At 53.3% G+C, this 12,833-nt stretch overlaps 1 protein-coding gene across 3 annotated transcripts in view; it reads left to right on the top strand.

Moving 5' to 3' along the window:
* The window catches only part of Camk2a (calcium/calmodulin dependent protein kinase II alpha), a 59,846-nt gene extending 52,669 nt beyond the window's left edge, over positions 1-7,177 (top strand). For 2 of the 3 annotated variants that reach the window (XM_013140951.3, XM_005006992.4), the window contains 2 exons: positions 3,637-3,865; positions 4,025-7,177. In XM_013140951.3, the coding sequence (XP_012996405.1) occupies positions 3,637-3,865; positions 4,025-4,028 (233 nt within the window). In that variant the 3' untranslated portion in view covers positions 4,029-7,177. Of the gene's footprint in view, positions 1-3,636; positions 3,870-4,024 lie in introns of those variants that run through there. The other variant, XM_005006993.4, reaches the window with a different exon arrangement.
* The last annotated feature ends 5,656 nt before the right edge of the window (positions 7,178-12,833 follow it).

Below are 12,833 nucleotides of genomic sequence, written 5' to 3'. Positions count from 1 at the left end.
AACGGAGCCTTCCTACTGGCTCTCACCCCAAGTGGTTTGGGTGCTCGGGGATCACAAACTGACTTCTGATTGTGATGTGTAGGACCCTGTACGTGGTAGTTTGGGGAAGGGGAGGACAGGGAGCTCACACTGCTGTGCCCTGCCTGTCTGTCTAGGTCTCTGTCCTACTTGTCTTTCCTTCCTGGGCCTCCTGTTTGCAGGAGGGATCTCTGCAGCTTTGCAACCAGGCGCTGTTGGTGGGCTGAAGCCTGGCTTGACTAGGGCGCTTTCTGCCTGTGTCTGTGTGTCAGCTAGGCCAGGGGTCAGACAGGGACTGAGCAAAGAGCACACAGAACCATGCAGTTCAGAACCTGGAGGAAAGGCCTGAGAGATGGAGGATTGCCAGGGTTCTGCCAAAGTGAGGGGCACCTACCCCTGGGGGGGCACTACACAAAGTGATTTCAGGTGTATATGAACACTACTCAGCGCCCTAGTTTGCATGATGAGAAAGCTGGTCAATTTGAATTCGCTTTCAGTTCTCTGGCCTTGCCAAAGGGAAAGACTCAGTCAGATGCTAGCCTATCTTCAACATGTTTCTCTGATAGTCCCTAATTTCCCTCTTTATTGAAGAGCAAGCATAGCAGGGTATGGGGGCCCACACACCTCTAACCCCAGCATTCTGCAAGGCAGAGTCAGGAGGATTCCGTGTTCAACTCAGCCTGGGCCTTTTAGTGACTTAATGAGACCCTGTCTAAGACAGAACAAAACAAAACAGGCTGGGGGCATAGCTTACCACAAAGGCCCTGGGTTCAATCCCCACTACCCTAAATAAATAATAAATTAAAAAAGCAAGCAGGTCCCAAGATGCCTTCCAAGCAAGAGCATGGGGCAAGGGTTATATAACTAGTTTGTTTTCACTGGTCTTATTAACATTTTATTCTGTGAGGCTGATTGTTAACTGTTATGCTAGAAAGTCTTTTTAAAATAAACATGTAATTTAAAATGTTTTCATAAAATAAGCACAGGTGGCACTCACATATGGTAACAGTAATAAGGGTGGTACTTTGATCCTGAATAATCTTTGTCATTCAGAAGGAGAAACTGAGGCCCAGAGAGGGGCAGTGACTTGCCCCAAAAAATCCCAAACATCAGCAGCAGAACTTGGCCCCGTGTCACCCCGATGGCCCTTGCCTTTTGGGTGTTGCCTGGCCCATCCACACACTAGCGGCCTTCCTGGCCTGACGGCCTCCGCTGGCCTGCACCCATTGGCTGAAATTTATAGAATATAGAGGCTCCAAAACACTTCCTGCTCCCACAGCAAAAAGTTGTAGAAAAGGATGCGCCATCATTTTTTAATGACTTGAATTCTGGTTCTCTAAGGCTAGCAATGGAGAGTGAGTTCTCATACAAAGAGCATCCCTATGAGTCCCTGTCACCTCTGAGCTCCCACAGATCACTGCCACTGTCATTATACCTCTGTGCTCTGGGGGCACTGGTTCCCCATGTAAACTCTCCAGGCTCCACAAAGAAAAGCAAAGATCATAAAGCTCCACTCTTCCAACACAGGGAAAACCCAAGGGACGCACAGGGAAAGGGATCATTCATTCCCCAGCCCTGGCCAGCCTCCCTGCCTCGTGCAGGGGGCCTCACGCTTGGCGCAGTCCCTGGCTCTCAGCAGCTAGCACAGCCTCTGCTCACCTCCAAGGCGGGCCCCACAGGTGCCAGACCCAGAGGAAAGGCTCCCTCCTGGCTGAGTCCCAGCTGTTCCTGTGCAGGACCTTCTGCTGTCCCCACGTATCCACCAGGATGCACCTCAAAGTCTCTAATCTGGTTCAGAGACACCACATTAGGAATGGCGCCCCAGGGGACCCCAGCCCTTACCAGAAAACAGCAAAACTCCTCCACCCAGCAATGCTAAACTGATGTCCCCTCAGGAATTATTCTAGATTTTCCTATGCCAGTTCCACTGGAAGCCTGACTTCTTTTAGTTTGGCTGCATGTATCTCAGGAAGTGGCCTCTTGTGGCATTTCTGGGTCTGTTTCCACGTTAAATGGATGCATTGAAACAGATGGCCTGTGGGTCTCCAACCCTTCAGGGAAGTTTGCAGAGGCCTCCTTGCATTTTGGGGACCTTGACCTCTGAGGTTCCTCCTTAACATGACATTAAAGGGTACATTCTGTACGTCCAAGAGTCCAGGATTCAAAGTCTGGGGTTCTGTAGTCTGAGGCTCGTGGTTTTAGCTGTTAAGGATTAGATAGAGTGTGATGAGAATATTAGGGAATGGATGCTATTGGATATTTTCTGCAGTCCACAGAACAAAACAAAATAAAAGGAAACAAAACAGACATTCCATATTTTTCAGGAAATAACTCGCAAATTCAGCTAGACATCAGAATCAGAGTGGTGTCAGAGATCGGACATTTGTATTACATTTCTTGAACTGGGAATGTGTATTTTAAACTCCAGCGGTCTCCCAGTTAGTTAGGACCCACATTTAGGTCAGTCTAAGGGAAGGCACAAGGGTTCCCCTAAAGGGGGAGAATCTACCTGGACATAGTGGCGCTCATCTCAGGACACTGGGGCAGGAGGATCACAAGTTTGAGGCCAAACAGGGTGACATAGCAAGACTGTGTCTCAAAGTTAAAAATAAATTCTTAAAAAGGGCTAGGGGTGTAGCTCGATGGTAGTGTGCTTGCCTAGCGTGTGCAAAGCCCTAGGTTCAATCACTAGTATTGCAAAAACGTGCTGTCCAACCTACCCCTGGGTTACTGTCTTTGTGTGCTTTTGTATTCTATTTTAATGAAAAAAAAATGAGTTTCTCAAGCCAGTACAATAATAATGGGGTGGTGGCTCTTTCCCGCAGTGGGAGTGGGTTTCACTGTGTTTATGTCCTTCCTTGATCACAAGAGCTATCCTTTTCTCCTAACTGTGGAACGCTCCATGACCGCCCTCCATGCCTACCAGTGTAATCCTAAAAAGTCCAAGGTTCTAAGTTCTACAGTTCTAATAGTCTCCAACTTTCCATGACCCACATCCAGAGTTGGCCAGTCGAGGGGACATGGGCCATATCTGGGTGGCGGAGATTTCATGGGACCTGCAAGTTTGAATTATAATTTAAAATAAGCTTTCGTACAGAAATCCAGATTTCTCAATTCTCTTGAGAAACCAGGTGTGACAATTTATTCAACACAGTGACAGCAGGGAAAGCCTTGGACAAGGAGCCCTCTTTAGAGAGACCCGGGTCTTCCTGTCACCACAGCCTTTCTGGCCCAGAGGGAGAGGACCAGTTGTCCTTCAGCATTTTGTCCCCAGCTTGGCTCCCTTGTTTATGTGCTGCCTGGTCCCTGCCAGGATCTGGGTTGCAGAGAGATCAAGCTTTTCTGGTTCTATGATCATCTCGGCCCTACTTTTCTGTGTGTCCTAAACCCCTGCCATGTGTGAAGGATTCGGAATGTCTGAACCCCACCGTCCCTAAGCAGGGTTGTAACTTCTGTTACCCAGAATTTCTGCCCTGACTCCCAGGCGCCCGAGGCTGTCCCAGGGATCCCCTTCTGTGAATGAGGCAGACAGGGGGCTGCTGGGCATTGGGAGAGTGGAGGAAGGTAGACAGAAGGCACCCGGCTGCATCTCCTCCGCCTCTTCCGTTGCACCTCCAGTGTGGTCCCGGAACAGCAAGCCGGTGCACACCACCATCCTGAATCCCCACATCCACCTGATGGGCGACGAGTCGGCCTGCATCGCCTACATCCGCATCACGCAGTACCTGGACGCGGGAGGCATCCCCCGCACCGCCCAGTCAGAGGAGACCCGCGTCTGGCACCGCAGGGACGGCAAATGGCAGATCGTCCACTTCCACAGATCTGGGGCGCCCTCCGTCCTGCCCCAGTAAGACCCCTTTCCCCCTGTCCCCTCTGGGGTAATCTAAAGGCGGGGAAGGGGTGTCAGCCTGCAGGGGCGCGTCAGGCTCAGGAAGGCTGAGGAGGGCTTGGGTGGGGGACCGTGGTGCCTGCCTCCAGCGCCCCACACCCACTCTGTGTCTTACAGTTGAAGGACCAGGCTGGGGTCGCTGCGCTGCTGTGTCGCAGGGATCCACTCTCCCTCCGTGCGATGTGCTGCTGGTTCTCTCCCTGGATTTTGCTGGAATTCTCCCCACCACGCTCCCAACCACCACTGTCACTTCTGCACCTGTATCGAGGAAGCCTGCTTGTCCATTAAAGCCATCACGACTTTGCTGCGAATGGCCACCTCCTGCTCCCCCTTGCTCTCTCCCTGCCAAGGTGGGACCTCTCAGGTTTGGGTGCCCAGGGTGCTGGCCCCAGAGACCCCCAGCTTCCACCCAGCTGTCGAGGGCCTGGGCTGGCCTTGGCTGCAGGCTAGACTGCCTGAGTTGTGGGTTCACCAGGGCCATGAGCTGGAGGGATGCATGACACGGGTGGCCGGCCCTCTCCTGGCTCTCACCTTTTTTAGGGTTCCTAGAGAAGGGCAGGTGAACCCCGGAAACTCTCCCAAGCTAATCTCCCTGTGGGAGAGGGTGAGAGAGGCGCAGATGCCAGGAGCCCCTTGCCTTGAACTGCTGCCCTGAGTCTCCCCGCCCGTGCCAGCCTCGTGGTGGTCCGCCGCCCCTGCCCGCCTGCTGCCCGCGGCCCACCACAGTGCGGGGAGCTGGACCCCTCAGCTGCCCCTCTGCAGTCCTGTTACTCTGACCCTCTCACGCACCTTCCCACCCATGGTTCCTGGAGAATTCCAGCCTCGTCCAGTCTGAGAGAAAGAATCTGTGTTTCAGGGGCAAAAGAAAGCAACATTTAGGTATCTCTCCTACTTGGACCGCATGCCTTTTTATAGACAAACCTCTGTGTATTTCGTAAATGGATTTCACGTTAATGGATATTTATGTAATAACCAGACCTCTCAAATTATTGTGAGGAGGGTTGGGTTGGGAAGAGGGCTTGGAAAAAGAGATGAGGGGTAGCTTTTGTTCTGTTCCACATTTTTTTTTTTTTTTTTTGGTCATTTCTGAGGTGGACCTTGTCACCGGTAGTTATCCGGGGCCAAGATGGACTTGGCCCCAGAAAGCATGGCTTCTCCGCCATTGCTTGCCGTGGTCCCGAGGTAAGCCCGTGCAGGGCTTCCTCCAGGACCAAGAGGCACCGTGTGAATGCATGACAGGAGCGGCAAGGCAGGAGAGGGAGGGATGGCCCAGGTGGAGGTGTCTGGACTCTGGTTTGCTTCTGGATCCTACTGGAGTCCTACTTTCCAGCATTTTCTCCCACCGTGTCTGGGTGCCACCCTAGTGTCCCTGCTCTGGGGTGGCCCATGAGCATGTGTCTCCATCGCCTCTCTCCCCTTTGGCCTCTGATGGCCAAAGCAAGCCCTGGAGATTTCTACTCTTTACACCTCACGCTGCATCTTGGGTTTGCAGCCCCTGCCTCCTCCCTCCCTGGTCCTCTGCCCCTGGGGTTGGTCCCATGTGGAATGCCTTGGCCCATCCGCGAGGATCTCCTGTCTGCACTGTTTTCTTTGCATGACTTTATACACAGTAAGTATGTTGAAAAAAAAAGTAAAAGAAAAGAAGAAAAACATTCAACAACTCAATCTACATGTTTTGGACAAAAAATTAATAATAATAGAGGTTGTATTCTCAATGTCCGACTTGGAATTACGTCGCTGCCTCTCTGTGCTTTTGGCCTCTATGTGGCCGTGTTTTGCCAGCATGAGATACTGTCCCCTCTGGAGGATGTTAGGGGAGGAAGAGCCGCATCCCCAGGGTTTTGGAGGAAGCTCTGGTTCCCCTGACCCTCCTGGGTATGGTTTGGAGCAGAACTGGTGAGAACGTTTAATCCAGAACTTTCTGAGTTTACCCCCATCACGAGGTGTCTGTTGAGCTCTTTTCTCACATTCTGCTGCCCAGGGACAAGTGAGACAGGCCAGGCTGCATGCCCAGGAAAGTGGCTATCCAGGCCTCTGGTTTCTAAGCTGGCCCATCACTGGCCTCCGTCCTCGGCAGAGACCCTGCTTCCCAGGCCCAAGGGTGGGTTATTGGCCTAACCCTGGCCCAGAGGACTCCTCAAGTGAGGCCCAGTGATCCCCTTGTCCCAGCAGAAAACTCATGTCCCCCCATGACCTGCCAGCTCTCCATGGCCATCCCCAGCCAAAGGTGAGGGTACAGCCTCACCAGGGGATGCTGTAATTACTGAGCAAAGTCTGGTCCCTTCTTCAGCCTCAGTTTCTCCATCAGATAAAGGTGAGTTAAGTCCCTGTCTAGGCTGATGGAGGATCAAATGGATGGTGAACATGAAGCCCAGCACACCTGTGAGAATTTATAGGGCTTGCCATTGGCTGGCCTCCTGTTTGCTTCTAGGCTTGGCCAGTTCCCATCCTCTCCCCTGCCGACCCCTCTTTCCCCTCTTTGGTGCCTGTCCGCTGCTTTTCAATCGTGGACTGCAGGGAAAGAGAAATGGTTGTGGGGCTTACAGACTTTGGTTCCTAGCACTGACTAGACTTGCTGTGTGACCTTGGGTGAGTCCTCTCTCCTCTCTGGACCTTGGTTTCTTCATCAGAGGAAATCAAGCTAAAGGACCCCAACCTGCTTACACTGGCTGATGCACCTCTTGTCCACTGTGTGCCTCTCCATGTGCTAGAGAATTAGAAGCAGGTCCCTACCACAGGCTAAGATGGCCCCACTGCATAGGCCACTCCTGTGGGAGGCAGCCACTTGGTGTCGGCCCCAGGGCACCACAGTGGCTTTTAGGGGACACTGGCAGAAAAAGCTGCCCTGAGCCCAACTCGCCAGACAAGCTCTGTGCTCCTCGTGAACACCCTTTAGATGCAAAAAATACAGACCCGAGTCAAAATCCAGGCGCCAGCATGCCAATCCATTTACAGGAAATTGTTCTACTAGTTTGTGCCACCATGGTGCGAATCTTGACCCAGGGCCTCCTGTCTCCCTTCAAAGGGAGACCCTTTGGGATGCGTTTGCCAGACTCCCCATGCTGGTTTCTTTGTTATTATTTGTTTGGGGTTCTGTTTCAGTTGTTCCTTTTCTTTTTTTAAAAAACAAAAACAAAAACAAAAATGTGGCTGTAACTTGAATGACCACTGCTCAAAATTTCTGCTATAGCGGGGTGGGAGGGAAGAAAAGGGTTGTCTGTTTTATTCTTGGTGTTTTCAGTGCAATAAATAGCTATAAACTCGTGTGCACTTTGTTTCTCCTTGTCTTGGTCAAACATGACACCCTAGTAGATGTTCACTTCCTGTTCTAGTCTTCCTAGTTGCAAAATGAAAGTCCTGATCTTCATTCTGATTGGATGCACTTAGGTCACATGCTCAGGGTTGAGCCAATCATTATGGGATTAGGTCTGGACCACATGTCCCATCCATAGGGCCAGGGATGGAGTCAGCTTTTTCTCAGACAGTTGGGGCACCTTTAACAAGGGAAGGATGTAGATATGGGTTGCCACAGTCAAGAGCTAAATCCTCCCTCGGGGACTTCCAGGCAAGGCTCTGTCCTCTAACCTCAGTTTTCCTTGTATGAAGAGGTGGTTGTTCTGGAAAGAGTCTTCTCCATTCTTTTCATTCAGCTCAAGCTCATGGACAAGCCCCAGCCCTCAGAGCACCCAGGGAGGTCTGGAGAATAGGATAAGGGGAGGAAAGTTCTCTACATCCTCAAATACACCATGAGCCAAGTGCCCTGGCAGGGCCTTGGGACTGGAGAGCTGGATGGCTGTGGGAGGCCCACAGGCTACAGAGGAACTGAGGATCGCTGATCCAGAGTAGTGATGCAGAGGCTTGAGGCCTCTTTGGCCCACAAGAGTGGCCAAACACCCCGTCTACTGACGCATGATTTCCAGGGCTAAGACCAGGACAGTCCCAGGCACACGAAATGTTGATCTCCTGAACCCACCCCAGCCTGGATCCCGCAAGACCAGCTGCTTTCCTGGTATTTCCTTGCTGCTGTGGTAGGAGGAGTGTCTACGGGGAGGGCGCTTCTTGCACACACATAAGGCCCTTCACGGTGAGAGCACAGGACAAGGCTCAAAAGAACAAGAGAGACTTGGTGACTTCTGTTTTCACCTTGCTCAGTAGCCCATAAAACCTGCATTGGGGACTCCTAACTCAGTCGGGCTTTTTCCCCCATGGGCTAAAAGGTGTAGGGGTGCGAGTTGCCATTACACAAAATTGTCAGCAGGTGGCAGCATAGGAGTGGCCGACAGGTGGTCCTGGACCTCTGCATTTGCCAAGCTCTGAAGGGTTCAGTTGACCAGAAGAAATAAGAAGCCTTTACCTTTCAAAAAACAGCAGCTCCGCTTAACACACTGTTATTAGCTGGGGCACGAGGCTCTGTAGCTCACAGCATCCTCTAGTCCTAATACAACAGTCCTATTTTGAAGATGAAGAAGATAGGGAGATTGAGAGGCAAAGAGGCTTCTTCAAAGCCTTCCGAGGCAGGACTGGCTTGGCCTCCTAATTTGGAAGTATAGGGCTGTCATTCCCTCCAGGGACCTCCCTCACCCTGGGTCGGGCTTTTTTGCCTCTGGATGCCAGGAATTCATGACTGCTGTTCTGAGAAATTCCCCTCCCCGTCACCCTCCGTCCCTGCCTAAGTACTGCCTCCTCCACTGTCTACATCTACAGCCTGCATGCCTGGCTTGGGTCCCCTCATGGGTTCCCACTGTGCCCTCCCCTCCCCTACCGACTTCTGGTGTGCTGCCGCTAAGCAAGAGTCTGCACAAGTGCTCCTGGAGTGCACAAAGGTATTCTGTCCATGCTTAGGAGGCATACAGCAGGCCCGGCTGTCTCACATGGAGTCTCCCTGCGGACTCGTGTTGCTGGAGTGAAGGAGGGGTGGACACGAGCAGGTGTGAGCATCCTACACACCTCTGCAGGACAGTGGTTCATGCTGGGTGCCAGTGAGGGTCAGGTACCTCTCAAGAGCCTCAGGACATCCCTCTGCCAAGGGCACTGCCATTCTCTTCACTCCATGATCAAGGGCAGTGCTGTCCAAGGTTGAGGGCAGCTTCTAAGTAGGATCAGGGCACAGGGTCGGGGCGTGAGATTTGGAGTCTGAGCCATAGCATGGACCTGCTTCCTTGTGTCTGCTGGGTCCTGGCTGGAATCTAAGGGAGGCTCAGGGGTGAGCGTAGACCTGTCTCCGTCCCCCACGAATCCCGGACACAGTCTCAGACAGAGAATGAGAATTCAAAGCAGGCAAGCCTGCAGACTGGATCTGGAGGTACAAGGTGTAGGGAGCCTGGGGGAGGATGGAAGACAGAGAGAGAGACGGCTGGAGGCTTGGGGGCAGCTTTGTGGAGCAACCCAATGAGAGTGAAGTGCGGGGAGTATTGAGGAAGGAGCCAAGAGAGTAGAGAGCCGAGGCGGCTGCCCAGGGCACTGGGTGGTGGGTGTAGAATAGGTTCAGAGCCAGAAGTGTCGGGATGGAGGCTGCCCAAGCCTACTATGGTGTGGTTATGCCTTCGAGAACGTGGGGGGCCCCAGCAGTGGAGATGCCTGCCCAGACCCGGGCCACAGCCAGTTTTTCAGGAAGCATCCTCTAGCAGGTGCCGGTGTATTTGCACAGGGCAAGGTGGCGTGGGCCCGGTCCATGGGAATGGGCCCCTTTCTGTCCTTCCTCCTGGGTCCAGCCCCACCCTCCCTTTTCCACCAGGCTTGCCAAGTTTTCAAAAGCCTTTCCCTGAGGGTGGCCTGGCCCAGCCATCTCTTTGCACACCCAGGTGGATGAAGCTAGAAGAGGCTCATCATTTCCTCCCGAAGAGAAAGGGGTGTTTATCTCCAAATGTGACTCGGATGAGTCACAACAATGGCATTGAATCTGTGGTCTTCAGCTTCGGGACCAAGTTGCTTGGGTCTTGTCCTCCGAGAATAGGATCTGTCAGGCTGAGCAGGAGTCCAGGCAGCTGCTGCTTTAGCAAGTACCAGGCTTGGGAATCCCACACTGGGCATGGCTTTCCAGGTCCCACACACACTGGGAGCCCAAAGATGCAGATTTCTTTCGGGAAGCCCCACCCCAGGATTCCCACTTCCTCATCCTCCTCTCTGACTCAGCTAGATCAATATTGACCATGGGCCTCTCCCCTGCCACCCAAGCCCTGCTACTCTCTGAGACCCTGGTCAGCAGGGTCAAGGTCAAAGTGAGGGGTAGGTGCCCGGGATGATCCTGCTGTGCCACTCACACTTTGCATCCCCCATTCCTGCTGGCTCAGCAAGGGGGTCTCGGCTCACTGGGGAGACCAGTTCAGCCTATTCTGCATGAGGTGGTTGGGAGGTGCATTGGTTTCCAGCCAAGAGGAGCCAATCCCAAACCCAACTTGAGGAAGGGCCACTGCTTTCCTCCCTGGCTCCCACAGCATGGTCCCTAGGCATGATTCAAAAGGGTAGGTGGAGGGAGAGAGTTCTGCCTCAGCCTCTTCTCACCTCTGAGGGACTTTGGTGGAGCCCCTAGTTGCTGTTTAACCCCTTCATTGTACAGCTGGGATACTGAGGCCCAGGCTTGTCACCAGCCTCCTCAGGCCATGCTGGGCTCTAGACAGGCTGGTCCCTGGCTCCTTTTTTCCTGTGCTGGTTGGAGATGGGAGCTAGGCCTCCTTGTTCTTACCTGGACAATGGCCAGCTGGACCCATTCTACTTATAGGGCTTTCCATGCTCTTTTCTGTTATGTACTTTGATAATTTCTTTAATGTAAATGTTAAGCATCTAATATTTCATTTAATTCACTGTGAGGGGAAACCTATTCTTCCCATTTCAATCTGAGGATGACGGGATTTGGAGAGGTGAAGCAGCAAATTCGGTTGGGACATAGAACCAGATTTGACTCTGGTCAGAAGATGTCCAAATTTATTTGGTCCTTCTCAAGACCATTTTTGAGGGTCTGCCGCTCACAGATGCTGTGGACATTAGCAGGAAAAGGACTTTTCCCCCCAAACAGAAAGTGTTCCTGGACGGTGTGCTAGGAAGAGGCCCTGCTGGTCAGAGTAGGCGGGCCGCTGCTCTGTCCTCGGAGGAGAAGGCCAGAGTGGCAGGAAGTCAGGCAGAGACAGAGCTGGCCGAGGATCCGCAGGCAGGCAGGCGGCCCTGGATGCCCTTCCCGGGCAGGACCTGTGTCATCGAGGCCTCAGGCCCCAGAGGGAGCGGCCTGGAGCTCAGGGAGCCAAACTTTCCATGAGCCACCGGTAAAAAATGAGTGTGGAAGACAGTGGCCACTGCAGCCCCTGAGGCTGTGCAACCGAGGGTCACGTGGGATTTAGACTCTTAACTCTTTGCTGGTTGTTCCAGGAGCCATCAGTTTCACTCTCCATCTGCGAAGCAATGGACTGGAAGGAAGTCCAGTCTTGGGCCTGAGGAGTTGATGGGGCAGAGACCACAGACCCGAATGGATTCTTTCAATCGATGCATATCATGTGTCATCGAGCTTCAGGCCTGTGCTGGGCACCCCACAGCTTAACCCAGACCCACAGAAAGCTACCAGGGAGGAGATGTCATTGCCCACATTTTGCAAGCAAACTGAAGCTTGAAGAAATGCTCCCCACAATGACCCAGCTCTGGAGGGGCAGAGTCGGAAAGGGCCGGTGTGCGTGTGCAGGGTCTACATGAGGTCTGGCTGCTGCCCTAAATGTACTGGGGTGCGAGGAGTGTGATTAAGAGCCTTAACCACAGATACAAGGTGTGTTTTCCCAGAAGGCCATGCATGCCCTTGGCGGGGCCTGCCTGTCAAGACTCACTAGACACTGAGTGAGGAGCCCCAGTGGGACTCTGGGATTCTGCATGGGGCTGGAGCTTAGGCTCACGGGGAGGGTATACTGAGGGGGACTCGAAGGGTGGCTGTAGGGTCACACAGGGGACCAGGTGAAGGCATCACCTAAGTGAAGGATGGGAGGAGGGACTCTGCGCCTGCTCAGTGCACCGTGTGGAGATGAACTAGCAGGGAGACGGTGAGGAGATACAGGGGATGTGCCTACACCACCACTGCAAGGTAACCAGTGACCCCTGGTGTCTGTTGGCCCTGCTTGACTTGGGAAGAGGCTGCCCTGGTGCTCTGGGGAAGATCCCCTCCTGTTCCCCCTCTTCTATCCATGTTGCTGACAGAGATCAGAAGCCGGAAGCCAAGGCAGAGGGTCCAGTGCCACACCTCAGCACTGCCTGACACCTAAGGAGTCCCCTCCCTGATAACCCTCTACAGAGATGCAGAGGCCAGGCTAGCTAGACCCCTTCCCTCCCTGGGAAGGGCAGGAATCCCAGCCCGGCGGCTGGGCAGGTGAGGATGAGGAGGACAGGCAACAGGGGGGCATGGAGTTGTGGGGTCTGTAGCCTGCATCTCTCACAACACACACTTGAAATCTGGGAGAGGAGAGCACTGAGTTCTAGAATGTGCTATTCTGGCTCTGGGGTGTCTGGCTACAGTGAGGCAGGGTGAGAAATGTCAAGACCATGGCCCCTGGTGGGCAGAGAAGCCGGGCGCTAGGAGACCCAGTGCCAGGGGCCCTGCTTGCAAGGCTGGGCTGTCCTTGAGTGTGGGGAGAAGCATCCCAACTTGTGAAGGCCACTGTTGCACCCACTGCAAATGAGTAAATTCATCCTTTTCCCCATGGGAAGCCCCAAGAGAGGTGGGAGAGGCCTGGCACTTTGTTAGGGGAAATGTATTAATACCCGAACATGCAGTCCTTCCTTTGAATTTCAGTCAAAGCCTCGCAAACACCCGGGCCTTGCATTTGACAGCCAGGGCTCTTTCATGTGGCCAGGCACTGCCAGGAGGGAAGCCCTGACTCCTTCCAAGCCTGGTCTTCCAGCTCCAGGCCTCACCTGCCAGAAAGGCCGACACGGAAACAAGGAGAAGCCAGCCAGC

Source organism: Cavia porcellus, unplaced genomic scaffold (assembly GCF_034190915.1).
Source record: "Cavia porcellus strain 051 isolate PalLab524CR breed Dunkin Hartley unplaced genomic scaffold, mCavPor4.1 scaffold_21, whole genome shotgun sequence".
In the NCBI taxonomy this organism is placed as follows: domain Eukaryota; kingdom Metazoa; phylum Chordata; class Mammalia; order Rodentia; family Caviidae; genus Cavia; species Cavia porcellus.
The sequence above is the reverse complement of the archived record's forward strand: the minus strand, read 5'-3'. Positions and strand labels throughout refer to the sequence as shown.